The sequence below is a fragment of the Balaenoptera acutorostrata genome, chromosome 15 (assembly GCF_949987535.1).
Source record: "Balaenoptera acutorostrata chromosome 15, mBalAcu1.1, whole genome shotgun sequence".
Classification (NCBI taxonomy): Eukaryota; Metazoa; Chordata; class Mammalia; order Artiodactyla; family Balaenopteridae; genus Balaenoptera; species Balaenoptera acutorostrata.
The window spans coordinates 14648990-14670260 of NC_080078.1; the positions used below are offsets into that span (position 1 = coordinate 14648990).

The window sequence follows — 21271 nt, forward strand, 5'->3', positions numbered from 1 at the left end:
GAAGAATTAAAGAACAAACAAACAGAGATGACCAATACAATAACTGAAATGAAAACTACACTAGAAGGAATCAATAGCAGAATAACTGAGGCAGAAGAACGGATAAGTGACCTGGAAGACAGAATGGTGGAATTCACTGCTGCAGAACAGACTAAAGAAAAAAGAATAAAAAGAAATGAAGACAGCCTAAGAGACCTCTGGGACAACATTAAACGCAACAACATTCGCATTATAGGGGTCCCAGAAGGAGAAGAGAGAGAGAAAGGACCAGAGAAAATATTTGAAGAGATTATAATCGAAAACTTCCCTAACATGGGAAAGGAAATAGCCACCCAAGTCCAGGAAGCGCAGAGAGTCCCATACAGAATAAACCCAAGGAGAAACACGCCGAGACACATAGTAATCAAAGTGGCAAAAATTAAAGACAAAGAAAAATTATTGAAAGCAGCAAGGGAAAAACGACAAATAACATACAAGGGAACCCCCATAAGGTTAACAGCTGATTTCTCAGCAGAAACTCTGCAAGCCAGAAGGGAGTGGCATGAAATACTTAAAGTGATGAAAGGGAAGAACCTACAACCAAGATTACTCTACCCAGCAAGGATCTCATTTAGATTTGATGGAGAAATCAAAAGCTTTACAGACAAGCAAAAGCTAAGAGAATTCAGCACCACCAAACCAGCTCTACAACAAATGCTAAAGGAACTTCTCTAAGTGGGAAACACAAGAGAAGAAAAGGACCTACAAAAACAAACCCAAAACAATTAAGAAAATGGTCATAGGAACATACATATCGATAATTACCTTAAACGTGAATGGATTAAATGCCCCAACCAAAAGACATAGACTGGCTGAATGGATACAAAAACAAGACCCATATATATGCTGTCTACAAGAGACCCACTTCAGACCTAGGGACACATACAGACTGAAAGTGAGGGGATGGAAAAAGATATTCCATGCAAATGGAAATCAAAAGAAAGCTGGAGTAGCTATACTCATATCAGATAAAATAGACTTTAAAATAAAGAATGTTACAAGAGACAAGGAAGGACACTACATAATGATCCAGGGATCAATCCAAGAAGAAGATATAACAATTATAAATATATATGCACCCAACATAGGAGCACCTCAATACATAAGGCAACTGCTAACAGCTATAAAAGAGGAAATCGACAGTAACACAATAATAGTGGGGGACTTTTAACACCTCACTTACACCAATGGACAGATCATCCAAAATGAAAATAAATAAGGAAACAGAAGCTTTAAATGACACAATAGACCAGATAGATTTAATTGATATATATAGGACATTCCATCCAAAAACGGCAGATTACACGTTCTTCTCAAGTGCACACGGAACATTCTCCAGGATAGATCACATCTTGGGTCACAAATCAAGCCTCAGTAAATTTAAGAAAATTGAAATCATATCAAGCATCTTTTCTGACCACAACGCTATGAGATTAGAAATGAATTACAGGGAAAAAAACGTAAAAAAGACAAACACATGGAGGCTAAACAATACGTTACTAAATAACCAAGAGATCACTGAAGAAATCAAACAGGAAATAAAAAAATACCTAGAGACAAATGACAATGAAAACACGACGACCCAAAACCTATGGGATGCAGCAAAAGCGGTTCTAAGAGGGAAGTTTATAGCTATACAAGCCTACCTAAAGAAACAAGAAAAATCTCAAGTAAACAATCTAACTTTACACCTAAAGAAACTAGAGAAAGAAGAACAAACAAAACCCAAAGTTAGCAGAAGGAAAGAAATCATAAAGATCAGAGCAGAAATAAATGAAATAGAAACAAAGAAAACAATAGCAAAGATCAATAAAACTAAAAGTTGGTTCTTTGAGAAGATAAACAAAATTGATAAGCCATTAGCCAGACTCATCAAGAAAAAGAGGGAGAGGACTCAAATCAATAAAATCAGAAATGAAAAAGGAGAAGTTACAACAGACACCGCAGAAATACAAAACATCCTAAGAGACTACTACAAGCAACTTTATGCCAATAAAATGGACAACCTGGAAGAAATGGACAAATTCTTAGAAAGGTATAACCTTCCAAGACTGAATCAGGAAGAAACAGAAAATATCAACAGACCAATCACAAGTAATGAAATTGAAACTGTGATTAAAAATCTTCCAACAAACAAAAGTCCAGGACCAGATGGCTTCACAGGTGAATTCTATCAAACATTTAGAGAAGAGCTAACACCCATCCTTCTCAAACTCTTCCAAAAAATTGCAGAGGAAGGAACTCTCCCAAACTCATTCTATGAGGCCACCATCACCCTGATACCAAAACCAGACAAAGACACTACAAAAAAAGAAAATTACAGACCAATATCACTGATGAATATAGATGCAAAAATCCTCAACAAAATACTAGCAAACAGAATCCAACAACACATTAAAAGGATCATACACCACGATCAAGTGGGATTTATCCCAGGGATGCAAGGATTCTTCAATATACGCAAATCAATCAATGTGATACACCATATTAACAAATTGAAGAATAAAAACCATATGATCATCTCAATAGATGCAGAAAAAGCTTTTGACAAAATTCAACACCCATTTATGATAAAAACTCTCCAGAAAGTGGGCATAGAGGGAACCTACCTCAACATAATAAAGGCCATATATGACAAACCCACAGCAAACATCATTCTCAATGGTGAAAAACTGAAAGCATTTCCTCTAAGATCAGGAACGAGACAAGGATGTCCACTCTCACCACTATTATTCAACATAGTTCTGGAAGTCCTAGCCACGGCAATCAGAGAAGAAAAAGAAATAAAAGGAATACAAATTGGAAAAGAAGAAGTAAAACTGTCACTGTTTGTGGATGACATGATACTATACATAGAGAATCCTAAAACTGCCACCAGAAAACTGCTAGAGCTAATTAATGAATATGGTAAAGTTGCAGGTTACAAAATTAATGCACAGAAATCTCTTGCATTCCTATACACTAATGATGAAAAATCTGAAAGAGAAATTATGGAAACACTCCCATTTACCATTGCAACAAAAAGAATAAAATACCTAGGAATAAACCTACCTAAGGAGACAAAAGACCTGTATGCAGAAAACTATAAGACACTGATGAAAGAAATTAAAGATGATACCAACAGATGGAGAGATATACCATGTTCTTGGATTGGAAGAATCAACATTTTGAAAATGAGTATACTACCCAAAGCAATCTACAGATTCAATGCAATCCCTATCAAATTACCAATGGCATTTTTTACGGAGCTAGAACAAATCACCTTAAAATTTGTATGGAGACACAAAAGACCCCGAATAGCCAAAGCAGTCTTGAGGCAAAAAAATGGAGCTGGAGGAATCAGACTCCCTGACTTCAGACTATACTACAAAGCTACAGTAATCAAGACAATATGGTACTGGCACAAAAACAGAAACATAGATCAATGGAACAAGATAGAAAGCCCAGAGATTAACCCACGCACCTATGGTCAACTAATCTATGACAAAGGAGGCAAAGATATACAATGGAGAAAAGACAGTCTCTTCAATAAGTGGTGCTGGGAAAACTGGACAGCTACATGTAAAAGAATGAAATTAGAATACTCCCTAACACCATACACAAAAATAAACTCAAAATGGATTAGAGACCTAAATATAAGACTGGACACTATAAAACTCTTAGAGGAAAACATAGGAAGAACACTCTTTGACATAAATCACAGCAAGATCTTTTTCGATCCACCTCCTAGAGTAATGGAAATAAAAACAAAAATAAACAAGTGGGACCTAATGAAACTTCAAAGCTTTTGCACAGCAAAGGAAACCATAAACAAGACGAAAAGACAACCCTCAGAATGGGAGAAAATATTTGCAAATGAATCAACGGACAAAGGATTAATCTCCAAAATATATAAACAGCTCATTCAGCTCAATATCAAAGAAACAAACACCCCAATCCAAAAATGGGCAGAAGACCTAAATAGACATTTCTCCAAAGAAGACATACAGACGGCCACGAAGCACATGAAAAGATGCTCAACATCACTAATTATTAGAGAAATGCAAATCAAAACTACAATGAGGTATCACCTCACTCCTGTTAGAATGGGCATCATCAGAAAATCTACAAACAACAAATGCTGGAGAGGGTGTGGAGAAAAGGGAACCCTCTTGCACTGTTGGTGGGAATGTAAATTGATACAGCCACTATGGAGAACAATATGGAGGTTCCTTAAAAAACTAAAAATAGAATTACCATATGACCCAGCAATCCCACTACTGGGCATATACCCAGAGAAAACCGTAATTCAAAAAGACACGTGCACCCGAATGTTCATTGCAGCACTATTTACAATAGCCAGGTCATGGAAGCAACCTAAATGCCCATCAACAGATGAATGGATAAAGAAGTTGTGGTACATATATACGATGGAATATTATTCAGCCATAAAAAGGAACGAAATTGAGTCATTTGTTGAGACGTGGATGGATCTAGAGACTCATACAGAGTGAAGTAAGTCAGAAAGAGAAAAACAAATATCGTATGTTAATGCATGTATGTGGAACGTAGAAAAATGGTACAGATGAGCCAGTTTGCAGGGCAGAAGTTGAGACACAGATGTAGAGAATGGACATATGGACACCAAGGGGGGAAAACTGCGATGAGGTGGGGATGGTGATGTGCTGAATTGGGCGATTGGGATTGACATGTATACACTGATGTGTATAAAACTGATGCCTAGTAAGAACCTGCAGTATAAAAAAACAAACAAAACAACTAATACTAAACTTTCATTGGGTTATTTGTATGGAAATATGTTAATATAAATGTTTCAGACATTACATGAAATTTCTAAAAATCTTATATTTGTATTTGTATGGAAATATGTATGGAAATATGTTAATATAAATGTTTCAGACATTACATGAAATTTCTAAAAATCTTATATTTGTATTTGTATGGAAATATGTATGGAAATATGTTAATATAAATGTTTCAGACATTACATGAAATTTCTAAAAATCTTATATTTGTATTTGTATGGAAATATGTATGGAAATATGTTAATATAAATGTTTCAGACATTACAGGAAACGTCTAAAAATCTTATATGTTCTGGTATAATGTTATAAGTAATAATCCTAGTTATTACTTTAAAATGTATATCTCAGAAATAACTAATTTTCTTGTCAACTGCATTATTATGAACTTTCATCAAATCTTTAACCATGGTCATTTTTAAGTCTTTTGTCATTTACAGACAGTTCTGGGTGTACTCTGATGATTTTGCAAATATGTTCCTATAAAAGAGTTTCATCTTCAAGAAATTCATGGAAAAGACTCTGACAAGTACAGGTTTCTGGTAACTGACTGTACTGCTGAACTGAATGAATAAGCATTTTCAGAACGCTAATGAAAAACTGATGAACTCATAAAAGTGCTAACAAAAGATCAAGATGAAAAAAAGAAATTAATTACATGGGACTGAGTGAACTGATGAGGATGAGTATAATTTTTGTGACTTTCTGTCTGAATTAAAAAAAAAATCCCACAAAAAAAAAAAAAGAATAGGAAGACTTAAGAAGGAGCAACTGTTTGCAGGAAAAGACATTGGGGTCGGACATTCTGGGGTTGAGTTCCTCATTGGGTAGGAAATTTTGTTCTAGAAATTCAGGAAAATTAACTTCATATTTAAACATATACTATTTGCTGACACCTCTTCTAGGATTGCTATGTACTGCGCTTACCCGTGTTTTATTAATTAGCTTTGGGAGTGTGCATCTCTCTCCTGAAATACGTGAAGGACATATAATATATATAAGGCAGAGTGCTAGAAACTTAAGAAGAACTCAATAAATATTTACTGAATAATAAAAGTGGAAGTCTAGAAAAAAGTTGGAAGATTTTAGTCTTTTTTTTTTTTTTAAGATGTCATAATTCTTACCTTTGCAGCCAAGGCTTTTAAACTGTCGAGGAATCTTTGCCAGAAATCCTTGAAGAGCGGGCGGTCAATTTTCTTCAGGCTCTCTTTGGTGCTGGCGTCCACACTAACGTATAGCTGGGTAACTGGTTTGAGGTTCCTTGGTAATTTAAAATTAAAAAAAAAAAAATACAACAATCGAAGAAGAAAATTATGCCTAAGTCGGGCTTTTCATGATGTTAAATTTACAATCTGGAATAGATGTGATGATTAAACATTTCACGGGGGTCTAGAGGGTTCTGCTTCTCCCAGAAGATTAAAGCCATGATTTTAATGTAACAGAACGGGATGTCAGTTGGTTATTTTTTCAAATGACTGGACACCATCCCTAATGAACTGAAAACATCTGATTACTTAAAATTGGTCTCTCTTCAAACACTACATTTCAGTGGAAAATAAAACAAGATCAGGCTTTAGGCCTGGCACCACCAGCTCAGCACAATTACAAGGGGCTCTCAGGCCAAAGTTTCTTCATAAACTCTGCCACTTAAGACTTCTACAGGGGTCTGTGCTGACGGGCCACCTCCCATCATCAATTTGCTGATGGATGTTTTCTAAGGAACAAGAACAAGGCTTCTTTGAAGGGCACAGAGCCACACCAATGCCTCACCTATGCCTCTGAGAGCAGGAGTGGGTTTAAAGTCAAGCCCTGTGTGGGCGAATAATGACCCATTCAGGGAGCCATAAGCAATGCAGAGTTAGAAAAAGAGCAGCCAAACACTTACAGAACAGCACAACCCAGAAGAAAAATGTATGTTGTAGATTCTTATTTTTCTTTGCCTTCTTAATCCGCATCCATGAGTACCACTCATTCTCCACTTCGCTCAAATTCACTGACTCATTTCACAATGTCATCATCTACCAGATTTCTTGCCAGTTATGTTTTAAGCCCAGATTGTACTTTTTCCAGAGCCTCTCTGTTCTCCCTTCAAATAGGTCTCATAATTCACTCTCTTCAATGAATTTCGAAGTAGAAAGAAATTCCCCCTTAATAATCCTCTGACCAAATTCTCCCATTATTAATTTGCTATAACTATTCCATAATTTGTATTTACCCCTAGAATGTTATTTATGCATTTTTTGTTTCAAAGTCTAGGCACTTTTAAAAACTGTCACATAATTCACATGCCATAAAATTCACCATCAAAGTGGTTTATGTGCTTTTTATATCTATCAGTATTGGCCTTACCAATCTTTGAGTGGAAGACCTTGAAAGACAGGGGCTCTATTTTTCTTTTTATCCAGCCATACCGGTAGACACTTAAAGCTACTTTTTAGTGGATATTGTTGACTTCAGCTGACAGAACTTTTAAGGAAATGTAGGCCAAACAAATGCTTGTAATCATCTGGCTTAGTGACATATGGAAAAATCAGAAGGGCCTAAACCCAAAGTTGTTAAAAGTGGAGAAGCTCTGACCAAAGTTAGGAAAAAATGATTAAAACACTGGCAGACTCTCATTGCTTTAATCCCTCTCCAATACTGATATAACGGAATCCTTAAAAGTTCAATAATGTGTCACTACTGAGCAAAGGACATCAATTACTGGAAATGCAAAACAACAGCATACTGGAATGGCAGCATTTTGTCTCACCACCCCTTTTGCTGGGGGCCTCTTTAATAACAGACAAGCTACTTTAACTGGATTTTATGTTTTACAAAAATAAAAAGGATTGTCTTAATGAATACGGCTGGCTATCATCGTCTGATACTCACAGGACTTTGTCATAAAGCTGCCTGATGCAAAATGGGAACTGGCCTGACCTTTTCACTATGCCTCCATAACTACTTCAAGAGTATGAACAGTAAATTCCAAAGGCCATAGTTGTCTTACAAACCACCACCATTTTGCAAAAAAAAAAAAAAAAAAAAAAGTAGCCCTGGACATTGACACTAGCAATAAGGAATTTTTGACATTACTAAACGCCTGAGGTGCTATAATCAGGAATTTTATAGCTCTTTGGGCAGGGACCAGAGGAAGAATGGAGAAGAGGAAAACCCCAAGGAACTGTAGAGCTCATTCCTAAGGGGCTCAAAAGGAGTAAAAGGCCACTGGAGAAATTTTCTGAGCCTCAGGGATCTTATGTCTGTCCTGCTGTTGGTCTCTGTTCCCCATGACAGGTGATGGGGTTCCAAGCACAGTCATCGGTCTGTCTCCATTCTATTCAGAGATAGGATCATTTTAGTTATATCCTTAAAACCATCGTAATAATTCCTGTGTCTCAGAGTCTCACGTTGCTGTTGAGAACAATTAAAAAGGACTATACAATAAAAGGGATATATAACTCTGAGCCCAATCCCCAGTGAAAATACCCTATGAATCTTGATATGATTTTTGTGATGACCCTTCATCCTGCTAATTTTAAATCTCTGAGTTTTGAATGATCGTATATAGAAAAACATTGCAATTGAACATAAAAATCCCTCTCCCTTCTTCCCTTTCTGTAGAGATTAGGCCTCATTCTACCCAGAATAATCAATAATCATATCAAGATCTTACCTAGAATGAAACCTCCTCATCTCTACAGAAAGGAAAAACGGGAGAGAGATTTATGTTTGTAAGAAATCTAGAGGCTTCAATAGTAACTTTGATGCTCCCATTGGACAAAAAAATAACCGAAGTGACCCAAATATCCAATACTTATATGTGAAATCTATCCAAAAAAGGGACAGTTTCTATTAGCTGTTTCCTTCCCTGTGTTATGGGACACAGTCTCTTGTTCCTGTGTCTAGTTCATGTTTTTATTTTTTTTACAAAAGCTGAACATTTTAAATAATATTATTTGGCAATTCTAAATCAGATATCTCCCAACCCAGGGGTTTTGTTTTGTTTTTTTCTTTTCTCTGTTTGCTGTTTTTGTTGTTACTGAACTAATTTGGTAAATTCTGAATTCTTGGTTGTGTTTAACCACTAGAATCCCTGTTTGATTAGCTTAGTGGTCAGGTCAGGATTAGACAGAGATATCCTTAAATGACTTCAATCAGTAAGTCTCCTAGCCTTTGCTGAGGGGCTCTATGTGTGTATATTAGGGCACGCCTTCGATGTCCAGGCAGGCATTTGACAACCGTGCCTTAGCTTTCACTGTCTACCTGCTCAAGACATCAATATACCAAGTGGAGGTGGGCATATAGGGCCTTTTCAAGTCTTCCCTGGCATACCCACAGCCCTGCCCGTGTACATGGTCTTCTAGATTTCCAGGAACATGCTGGAGCTTCTCAAAGTCCCCTACAAACATCTCATTCCCTGGCTTTTCCTTTTAAGTATTTGATTAGCTTCCTGTTTGCCCCAACGGTTACTGCTGCCTCAGGTAGCTGTGAAGTTAAACAATTGCAGATAATTGTTTATGAGAAACACCGGAGAGAAAGGCTTTCTGTGCTGGACAAACTCTGAGTCACTTCTAACAAACACAACCCCTGTGAGTGAGAGTTTCCAGGGAACTGCCACACATACCATATAATGACAGTTCTCCAGGAATGGGACTTTGAAAGAGTTCCAATTCTGTTTTGTCCCTTCCCTTGGCTGCCAGGCTACTGGTTTTTACCATGACTGTAGGCTACTAGTTTGCAGAGCTGGAGAAGTTGGAATGGAATAAGGACATGTTAACACATCACAAAGCTTACTGTTCATATTGCAATTCAGCTAATTTTCTGAGGAACAGTGGGTTTTCACCACAGCCTACTTTAACCCATTTCTAAGCCAAGTTTCAATCCTGAGCCTTAAAAGACAAATCATTTTTTAATTTAACTTAGTTGTTTTTTGCCTCCTCTTTACTGTACAGAGCCTGGATCCAAAGAAAAAGGGCCATCCCCGTACCCACACATACCCCTCAACAAAATCCTTCAGTTTCTACTTTAGCCACTGGCTTCTCAGAATCCAAAAATCAAATATTCTACTGTACTGTTGCAAGAAGTCTTGGGAGAAAAAAAGACCACTGCAATATTCAAAATATTTTTGTATTGTTAATGCATATCATAGAAACACTTTTTTTTTTTTTTTTTTTGGCCACGCCATGCAGCTTGCAGGATTTTAGCTTCCCCGACCAGGGACTGAACCCAGGCCCCCAGCAGTGGAAGCATGGAGTCCTCACCATTGGACCACCAGGGAATTCCCTAGAAATACTTTTTTGACATGAGAATAAAAATACTGTTTACTGGGGGCAAAAAAACCTTCCTCAGATTGTTGCATACCCCTGGTTAAGAATTTGATTCTGACAATTTTTGCTGGTATTCTCACTGTTTTTATAGAAGAGTAGGTTTTGAAGGTCTGTACTCTGCTATTCCTGATAACCAACAAACAAGTTTTGTTTTTTATTTCCATCACAATTCATCACAATATTTCCTATGTCCATTGTGATTTCTTCTTTGACCCATAAGCAAATGAGAAGTGCATTGCTTAAATTATAAGCATATTGGAATATTCTAGTTATCTTTTTGTACTGATTTATAGTTTAATTGCATTGTGTTCAGATATCATGCTCTAAATGAGTGCAATACTTTCTTGTAACTTGCTATAATGCCCAGCATATGGCCATTTGGTAATTTTTCTGAGAGCAAGTTCTGTGCTCTTAAAAGGAATTTATATTCCAAAGTTTCTCACTTCAATACTCTATTTCTGTAATACACGCTAAATTTGTTAATTTAGTTGTTCAAATCTTCACTACTATTCCTGATTTTGATTTGCCTGTTTTATCAGTTTGAGAGAAATGTGTTAAAAACTTACTATTTCTCCTTATAGTTCTGTCAATTTTGAGTTTATGTTACTGATTGTTGAAAATTTTTGAATTATTATATTGTTTTAATGTTCCTGGTAGGTTTAATATTTTATTATTAAGAAATGTTCCATCTTATCTCAAGTAATGGTTCTTGCCTTAAAGTATACTTGACCAATATTACTTAGCCTACCTTTCCAAGGTGCTTTTCATGTATTATCTCATATACTAACAATGCCACTATAAGGTAGCCATTATTATTGTAATCATTTTACAGATGAGAAAACTGGGCCCTGAGAAGTTATCTTCCCAGTGTCAGAAAGACAGCAAGCGATACAGTCAAGATTCAAACCCAGGTCTCTTCTAGACAGAGCACAAGCTCTTCATCACTTCACTGTGCTGCCTTTTTATTTTTTTTTTAGCCCATCCAGAAAAGCATAGTTTTGAAAAGTGTCCCATCAATTCACAGACACAAAAGAAGACTATATTCTAAACTTAATACAAACAAAACAGGCTGGGAGAAAAAAAAACTTCTATTGAAAGGATCAGGTAGTATTTATAATGAATCTTCATTTCATTATAACTGTTACCTATAGCCACTTTGAGCTGATACATACAAGAAAACTTTATTTTTATTAAAATTCATGCATTTCTTGATACATTTACTAATATGTGAAGAGATGTCCAATTTATAGAGGTTCTCTAACACATATAGTGAATATCTTAGCAAAAACTAGAGAAAACAAAACATAAAGCAAACAAAATAACAGAAATACAAGTGGAAGAAGTAAGAGAACAAATGAAGTTCACACATCGTTTCAATGAAGGTGCTCAAAAGTAAACATACACCGGGACAAATTCTGTGGTGGTGGAGGAGGTGTAGGAAGTTAAATGTTAACCGTGTCATAGTTAAAAATGGAACACAGCTCTGTCTTCTTATGATAAGCCTGCTAGCAGGGAGAAAGCTTTGAATTAACTGTACTTATCACAAAAGAAAAAAATTTAAGATTCTAAATGTAAACTTAAAAATAATATAAAATAGTTAAGAAAATCGTGTAGAAGAAGGGGTAGACAAAATAATTAGCTACTAAAGGTGTCAGAAAAAGGCCTGAGAAAATCTGGTTAAAATGTTAAACCTTGTATTGCTACTGATGGGAGTAGTTGTTTTTATATCTTTTAAAAATAATAAAAAGATTCTGCTAAAAAAGAAAAAAGAAGAAAAAAGAAAATCGTGCAGAGGTGAACTAAAGATGAAGCTAAGAGTTAGCCAGTCGACAAAGGGCTGAACATTTGACTCTAAACCTTCTCACGCTCATAAAGAGGGAGACACAGTTATAGGATTCAAACGTCCACAAAGTAAGCACAAACTAGGTTCAGTGTTTCTCAACAACTTCCTTACCTTACAACATGGTCTACTTTTAGCAAGATGTCTCACGTAGGTCTTTGACATCTTAGCACAGAACAATTTACAGGAAGTAATGACAGGGAGCGCTCTAGTGGGACAGCGATACCCAGGTGTGATAGGCCTTTCTGACTGCAGGGCTGAATGCAAGCATAGATCATACAGTCTCAAGAATAAGAGTCCTAAGCTCACATGTTTGCAGGAACCAAGGATATAATGTGAGTCAACCAAGACACTTTATTTATTTATTTAATAAATTTATTTATTTATTTTTAAAAATTTGTTTATTTATTTATTTTTGGCTGCATTGGGTCTTTGTTGCTACGCGCGAGCTTTCTCTAGTTGCGGTGCGCAGGCTTCAGTAGTTGTGGCTCATGGGCTCTAGAGCACAGGCTCAGTAGTTGTGGCACATGGGCTTAGTTGCTCCGCGGCATGTGGGATCTTCCTGGACCAGGGCTCGAACCCGTGTCTCCTGCATTGGCAGGCGGATTCTTTTTTTGTTTGTTTCTTTGTTCATTTTTTAATTTATTTATTTTATTTCTTTATTTTTGGCTGTATTGGGTCTTCGTTGCTGACCGCGGGCTTTTCTCTAGTTGTGGCAAGCAGGGGCTACTCTTCGTTGCAGAGCACGGGCTCTAGGAGCATGGGCTTCAGTAGTTGTGGCACGTGGGCTCAGTAGTTGTGGCTCATGAGCTCTAGAGCGCAGGCTCAGTAGTTGTGGTGCATGGGCTTAGTTGCTCCGCGACATGTGGGATCTTCCCAGACCAGGGCTCGAACCCATGTCCCCTGCATTGGCAGGCAGGTTCTTAACCACTGTGCCACCAGGGAAGCCCCAGCAGGCAGATTCTTAACCACTGCGCCACCAGGGAAGCCCAAGCAAGCCACTTTTAAAGGAAAAAGAAGTTCTTTGGACACCAAAACACAGACTACATGTGAAATATTCAAGAATATTCTTTCCTTACTCAAAGCAAGATGCTTCCATTTTTATAGTACGTGGCACTCTGTCTCCCTTTCATTGTTTCATGTCTGTTAGAAATGGCAACAGAAATTTCTCTGCTGTAAGAGAATCTACAGTGCGATCCCTCTGACAGGTGGCAGATGAGACTCAGCCTCAGGGCTGAGGAGACAGCAAAGTGGTGGCGAGCGTGGCAAACTGAAAAGCAGAGGCTTCAGCGAAAAGACAGCCATTCCTTGCTGTGATATTGTCAGACAATAAGGAATACACTTGCGGTCTTTGTCCCTAGTTCCTGGCACAGAGCTCCTAAAACTCTTGGTATTTCCCAAGTGACAGAGGTGAGAGAAGTGTCTTTTGTTACCTATAATAAGCCCCTTTCAACCACACAAGAATTTATATTGAGGTGACTTCTGATGAGCCCATGGACACATTCCAGAGAGGGGCTGGTGCCCGAAGAACCGACCACATGATTAGAGGGTTGGCACTTTCAGTTCCCCCTGCAACCTCTAGGAAAGGGAGATGGGCTAGAGGTTGAGCTAATCACCAGTGACCAATCACAATGATTTCATCAATCCTGCCTATCTAATGAAACCTCCATAAAACCCTCCCAAATGACGGCTTCAGAGAGCTTCCGGGATGGTGAACACGTTGGGTGCTGGGAGGGTGACGCGTCTGGAGAGGGTGGGGAAGCCCAGGGCCCTTTTCCCCACATCTTGTCCCATGCAGCCCTTCTATCCAGCTGTTTCTGAGTTGTAGTCTTTATGATAAACTAGTAACAGTAACTGAATTGTTTTCCCCAAGCTCTGTGAACTGTTCTAGCAAATTATCAAACCCAAGGAGGGGTTGTGCGACACCCCAATGTACCGTCGGTCCATGAGAAGTACAGGTGGCAGCCTGGGACTACGTCTGGTGTCTGAAGTAGGGGGCAGCCTGGGACTGAGTCCTGACCCTGTGAGGCTGTGCTAACTCCAGGGAGATAGTGTCAGAATGGAACTGAATCGCCGGACAGCTAGCTGGTGCCTGCAGAGAATTAGAGGGCTGCCTGGTGTGGGGGAAACACACATCCGGTGTTAGAAGTGCTGTGAGCAAAAAAACAGATAAGAGTGAAGTGTTCTGGTGTTGTAAAAACAGCACTTCGTACTTGGCTCTTGACAAGTTTTGCCAGATTGTCTTTTTTTCCAAAGTCAGAAATCTCGTTTATGAAAAATTTCTGGATTTTAAATGTTGGCTAAAAAAAGAAAAAAAAAAAGTTTCTAAACATGCTACAGGACAAATAAAACCTACTCCTTATCAATTGCCAGTTTGAGACTTCTGGTCTCAAGAACTCTCCAAGCTTTCTCACATAATTAATTAAGTTCCTGAAAAAGACTGCGTCCTGGTACGTTCAAGGTTATCCTCCTTGTACGAAGCACAGCCTGCTGTGCTATTCGGTGGAGTACAAACATGGCCATAAACTCTCCCTCTCCTTGTACCCATGACCCTTTGCAATGTAGGTCTGAGTGCCCCTCACTGACTCCAAACTTGGCCATGTGACTTGCTTTAGCCAAGGAGAAGTGAGCAAATGTGACACAAGCAGAGGCTTGAACGATGCCTGTGTGTTGGGAGTTTATCCTTTCATGCCGTTCATTGAAACCCTGCCACCATGTGGTCAACTTCAGACTTGCTGGAGGATAAGAGGCTACATGAATAGAGTCCCCAGTTGTCCCCGGCAAGGCCATCATAAACCAGCCATCCCAGCGTATCTGCCAACTGACTACATACATGAACAACACTGAGACCAGCAAAGCCAGCCAAGATGAAAAGACCTCCCAGCCGATTCACAGAATTACATGCTAAATGAATCGTTGCTAGTTTGACTGACTCAGTTTTAAGGCAAGTGGTTACAGCAAAAGATAACTGATACATGCTACAGTGTATCATATATCAGTTTTATGCCTATCCAAAATACCATCATAAAGGCACTTGTTACTGTGGAACTAAGAAGGCTTTTTCTCAAGAGAAAGGGGTTTTTTTTGTGCAATCACCACCAGTTCTATCATGAACATTAAGTGTCTTACACATTCTTGTCACTTTTATTAATTAGCCTCTATGTTGACAAATAAAAACATAAAGCTACCTAGAATGCAAAAGCTTTCTCATTTGCCTAAGGTGTTTGCTTCTATCTTCAACAAATCCTCAAGGACCACTCACGGTGAACTCCCTTCAGTGCTCCGGAGAACTGTCAGCAAAGAGCCATATGCTTTGGAGCTGGAGGGGAGACTGAGATCCTTTTAAAGAAAAGTTAAGTATCCTGAAAAGGCCACTAGCCTGAATGTAATGCTTGCATGTGGGTCAAGGGAAGGCTAGTTGACAAAGTCAAGATCTTCAAAAGATACCAAAAGAGTATGGGTTAGGCACTGTAGTAATTTAGAAATTTTTTATTAGAAAAAAAATTAGTACACAGCCAACCACCCAGAGAACACTATTACTTCCTAGTGTATGCTCAAAGATAAAATGGTTGCAAGAGGTTCATCTAACAGCTGATTTGAATGAGCAAAGTGCATCAACATTAGGGGTAACTTCCAAAATCCATGATCTCCATGCTATATTAGTAAATCTATAGCCTTGTTTTTCTGTAGGACACCAGAGACAATTGGTATTCAGAGTCCTCCTAATTCACAGAAATAAAACAATATTATCTGCACCTAGGAAATTTCTCTTTCCATTTTCTCTTGGACCACTTTCAAGTACATATCTTATTTAATTCTCTATCATTTTCCACAATCCATGATGGCATTCACAAGGAATACCATGTATTATCAAACAATGAATCTTCCTCTCTGGTTATTATTTTACATGCCACTCTTGGAAGATTCACTTCTTTTTAGGCATTACAGTAGGCCCTCTGTATCTGAGGGTTCCACATCCACGGATTCAACCAACTACAAATCAAAAATATTCTAGGGAAAAAAAAATTCCAGAAAGTTCCCCAAGGCAAACCTTGAATCTGCCATGTGCCAGCAGCTATTTACATAGCATTTACAATGTATCAGGTATTATAAATAATTCAGAGATGATTTAAAGTGTATGAGAGGATATGCGTGGGTTATATGTAAATACTATACCATTTTATAAAAGGAACTTGAGCATCAGTGGGGTTTGAAATTTGCAGGGGGTCCTGAACCCGTCCTCCTCAGATACCAGGGACGACTGCATGTCTTAAATTTGGGATAGTCTCCTTTTTTCTATACGTGTGTGTGTGTGTGTGTGTGTGTGTGTGTGTGTGTGTGTGTGTATCCCAACACCACTCTATCTGAACCCCGCCCTCATGAGCCATTTGAAAAGTCAAAGATCTTAACATAAAATTTTAAAAAAAGGAATGGTGATCCTATGCAAAATGAACACACTGACTTTTTTAAAACCTTTCCCTTTTAACTTTACCTTTTTATACAACTTCAAAAAGTAATATTTTAGCTATCTTTGTGACAATGTTACTGATTTTCACTTTACTGCCTGGTAACTAATAATTTTAATCAACTCTTTGATTTCCTATGATGCTAAATTCTAAACCAAGCACCTACAGTGTGCCAGGAATTATACTAGAGGCATAAAGATAAATAAGCAGGGGTCACTGGCCCAGGGACTCATAGTCTAATGAAGAAGGCACAAGTAAATAACAACCAAGTAAAATTTAATGTTTTTGGTACTATAGTATGTGTATAGTTCAAGTATAATGCAAAACCAGGTCATTTCCAGGTCCCAGGAGATGGTCATCTCTACCTGGAGAGCCCTCCCTCTAAGTCATCCAAACCAACCGCATCATCTTACCTCCTAAACCCGCTCCTTCCTCACATGATCCCTCGACTGTTACAGGGCCCCACAGCCCTAGCAATCAACATGGCTGGAACTTTCCGAGTCATCAGTTAAGTCCTCTTCTGTGCAGGGCTCACAGAGCCATACAAACAGTTTGCCAAGCTTATCATGCCTCAGTGATACCTTTTTTAAGACTCCTCATTCTGTCTTACTTTCATCCTTTTAACTCTTACCTAAACAAACGTATAATCTCCTATCCAGTTTCCCGCTTCTTGGCTCACCCACTTTATACCGTGCTGGCAGACTACTCTGCAGAAAGCAAGATCTTTCTAAAGAACAGCATTTGAAGTCCTCTGCAATCTTGTCCCAACCTTTCCAACTTGGGTTCCAGCTGCCAGTCTCTTTCGCACACTCTGTGGTCCTAATCAACTATATTTACATAATGGTATCCCAAATACCCCAACTCTGTATCTTTCTCGGACAGTTCTTATTAAAAATCTACAGTTTCCTATCTCCCCAAGTACCCATCCCAGCCATATTTTAAGATCCAAATTTAATGAAGCCTTTTCTGAGAAGTTTTACCCTGCTTCTTTCATCTAAAAAAAAACTGCTTTCTCTTTTGAATTCCCCCAGCAATTTATTTGTGCCTCTATTTCTTAAACTAATGTTATCTTCCCCGATAGAATGGATTTTTAAAAGCAGAAGCTCTGTCCCCTCAAACCCAACATTTGTATGTACTTAGTAATCAGTAAATCCTTTCTGAATATATTAATGCCTGTTAGTTTTACTTTTCAGTCAAACACAGAGTCAAGCAGCAGTATCTTAACAAGCTGGACCACTCACCTGATTTCCGCAGGGAACTGTGCATTTGTGACCAGGAAACTGGAGATTTTACACTCGTGGAGTAGCTTCAAAAACCTGTTGATTTCTGGGTACATGATGGGTTCTCCCACAAGGGATAATGCACAGTGCTTTACTGTCATTCCTTCCTCAAAGCGTTCCTCTCTGACACCTGGCACTCCTGGAGAGCATGGTGGAAAGGAACAAGCTCAATAAGGCACAGATAGAGGACATCACTTTTATTTTTCTTAATTAAAATTTTTAAAATTTTTCTTAATAGTTCTTTGATTTTAGAGGGCAAAATTACTTTTGATACCAGCCAAATAATACAAAACAAGAGCCTGGGGGCGGGGGGCAACCCTAACATTATTAAACCAGAAAAAAAAACAAACCTAGAATTATTATATCAGCAATCTCATCCTTGGTTTTAGTACTAATTAAACTACATCAATACAAGCAGGCAAAACTAACTTTGTTATTAGCTAATTATTTGGAACACAGAATGTATTACTTTCCATAATTTGCTTAGCTCTGCATTCTTTCATGTTGGTCTAAGACAATGAACTCAGTATGGCTGCATAAGGAAAGCCTCTCCTATACCAATCATTGCCGCCTTCATTCCTCAAGTATTTTGAATTGAGAAACTAAATGCAGTCGGTCCAAAAGAACAGAGGAGAGAAAAAGCAGCCTGCAGTTCTCACCTTTGGCTTCATATTGGAATCACCTGGAGAGTATCGTAAACTACGACGGCCTAGGTCCACTGCCAAAGATTCTGTTTAACTGGAGTAGATGCAAGCCAGAGTGAGGGGAGCTTTAAAAGTTCCTCAGGTGATTCTAATGTGCAGCCAAAGTGAAAAAACCACTGCATAAACCAGAGGCCCCCAAACTTATATGCAAACTAGAATCACCTTGGAATTGTCAACGTTCCAAATTCCAGGCCACAGCACAGACCAATGAAATCACCACCTCTGGGGAAGGGGCAAAGACATCAGAGCTTTTGAAGCTCCCCAGGTGATCCCAATATGCAGACAAGTTTGGGGAACCACTGCCACACACCATTGGTTCTCGACCCTAGTTAGACGTTGAGAAATAACCCAAAGAACTTTAAAAAATCCCAGTGTCCAGGCAGTATCCCAAGCCAATTAAATCGCAATCCCTAGGGATGAGAGCCTGAGACCATCTGTATTTTTTAAATGCTCCCCATGTGATTAGAGCGGCCAGGATGGGTTAAGCAGCACTGCTCTAGACTCGATGTACTGTAGGAAAGCAAGCATGAAAAAAAAAAAAAAAATTAGAAAGCATGCTTGAAAAGTCCCTCAATCTAACACAGAGTTTGAAAGACTTGGAAATTGCTTAAAAAGGCAAATAAAAACGCATCTCTTTTACTTCAGATATTTCTATCTATTATCTCTAGTTTCTTTTTGAAGAACCCATTCTCTCTAAAGGATACAGATTCCTCACCGAGATTGGAGGTGGGAGGAAACATGTTCATATTCCCTCTGAGTCATTTATGAGCCATCTCTGAAAAGTAGTTTTCTTGACTGTAAGCGACACTTACCCCAAAGAATGTTTCTTAGAATTAAATGAGATAATGCACGGAAAAGCTTTAGAAGAGGGCCTAGCACACACACAAAAACATTCATTAAGGACTTTTTCTTCTCATCACCTTTATCCTGGTTTCTTAAAATGATTAAATCCCAGTCACTTCACCTTAAAGAACAACAACAACAAATCTGGAGAAAATAAAGTTAGCTTTCACTGCTTGCTTGTGCTTTAGTTTCCAGGAAGTGACTTTATTTTACACACACACACACAGCCTACTTGGAAATAAGCAAGGGCAAGTAAATACCCAAGACATCAAACCAAGATAATGCATGCTAAAATCAGAACAGTCTAAAAGTGGCAGGTTTTATCTTCTTTTATGACTACCTAACTGCAATTCTAAGAATGTATTTCATGTCAGTATTTGGGGGATGAATAATTTTTTAAGTTATTGAAATCTAATATCTTAAGTGAATCAAGGTTTTAAATAAAACTTGATCCATAACTCAGTCTGTGTTGCCAAGACAACTCAACATTAAGTATAAAATTTCCTTTTTGCTAAAAAAAAAAAAAAAATCAGTAACTTTAATCTCCCCAGGAGAAGATGAGTAGAAGGGCAGATTTAATCGGAACTGCAAAATTAACCTAAAACTCAGAAAGCAGAATGACTGAGCACTGGCTGAGCCCTAACCACTGGAAGTCAGACACATCAGGTCCAAATTCTTGCTCTACCACTAGGCTGGTTTGTGTCCTGGGTCAAGCCACTCACCCCTCCCTACACCCATTCCCTAATCTATAAGATAGGGATTTCACATGCACACAGTTATAAGAATTCAACGAAATAAGCCACATGAAATAACAGGTCTGGTACCAGGCCCAGCACATAAGCATTCAAAAAAATCTTATTTTTATTATAGTAATTATTTCATGAATTGAAATAGAAATTCAATTATTTCCATTATTTTAAATAAAATGGTAATTCCATTCAATTCAAGATACAGTTGACCTTTGAACAACAAGGGCTGGAACCGTGCAGGCCCACATATATGTGGATTTTTATATATATCTGTGTGTGTGTGTACATTTGTATACACACACACACACACACACACACACACACAGGAAAATTTTTTGGAGATATGTGACAATTTGAAAAAACTAGCAGATGCACCCCACAGCATAGAAATATCCAGAAAATTTAAGAAAAACTTAGGTATATCCCAAATGCATAAAATATATGTAGATTTGTCTATTTTATCATTTACTACCATAAAATACACATAAATTTTTTTTTTTTTTGGCCAGCCACGCGGCATGCAGGATCTTCCCCGACCGGGGATCGAACCTTGGGAGCTCGGAGTCTTAACCACTGGACCGCCAGGGAAGTCCCAAATACACATAAATTTTTAAAAAGTTAAAATGTATCAAAACATACTCACACAAACACTTAAGGACCACACACGGCACCATTCCCAGTCCAGAGAAATGTAAACAAACATAAAGATGCAGTATTAAATCATAACTGCACAAAATTAACCATAGTACCGACTGTACCTCGGTAATAATTTCCTAGGATCTCCTGTCGCTACCGCGCTGAGCGCAAGTGTTGCAAGTATCTGCTTGAAACGCCACGCCACGTGAGGCTCATTATCTCCACGTGAGCAGTTCATCTCTCCAGTCAATTGCAAATTGCAGTAAATGGCAATCTCTAGCAGTTCTCTCGTAGTTTTCATCATGTTTGTGCAATACCATGAACCTTGAAATAACACCACGGGACCCACACAATGTGCCACTAGTGATGCTGAAATGCTCCCAAGAAGCAGAGAAAGATCATCAGATGACAAGAAAAGGGTGAATGGCTGGATACATACCGCAGATTCAGATCTGCAGCTGCCGTTGCCTGCCACTTCAAGATAAATGAGTCCAGTGTAAGGACCATTGTTAAAAAAAAGAAAAGGAAATTCATGAAGCTGTCGCTGCAGCTACACCAGCAGGCGTGAAAACCTTGCGCTTTTTGCCAAATGCCTTTGTA

The 21271-nt window shown here is 38.3% G+C and overlaps 1 protein-coding gene across 2 annotated transcripts in view; it reads right to left on the reverse strand.

The window, feature by feature from the left end:
* LOC103017871 (S-adenosyl-L-methionine-dependent tRNA 4-demethylwyosine synthase TYW1) overlaps window positions 1–21271 on the reverse strand; it is a 214919-nt gene that overhangs the window by 124432 nt on the left and 69216 nt on the right. For both annotated transcript variants that reach the window (XM_057529605.1, XM_007186512.2), the window contains exons 12-13: window positions 17701–17878; window positions 5966–6101 (exon numbers count right to left, since the gene is read on the reverse strand). In XM_057529605.1, the coding sequence (XP_057385588.1) occupies window positions 5966–6101; window positions 17701–17878 (314 nt within the window). The remainder of the gene's footprint in view (window positions 1–5965; window positions 6102–17700; window positions 17879–21271) is intronic.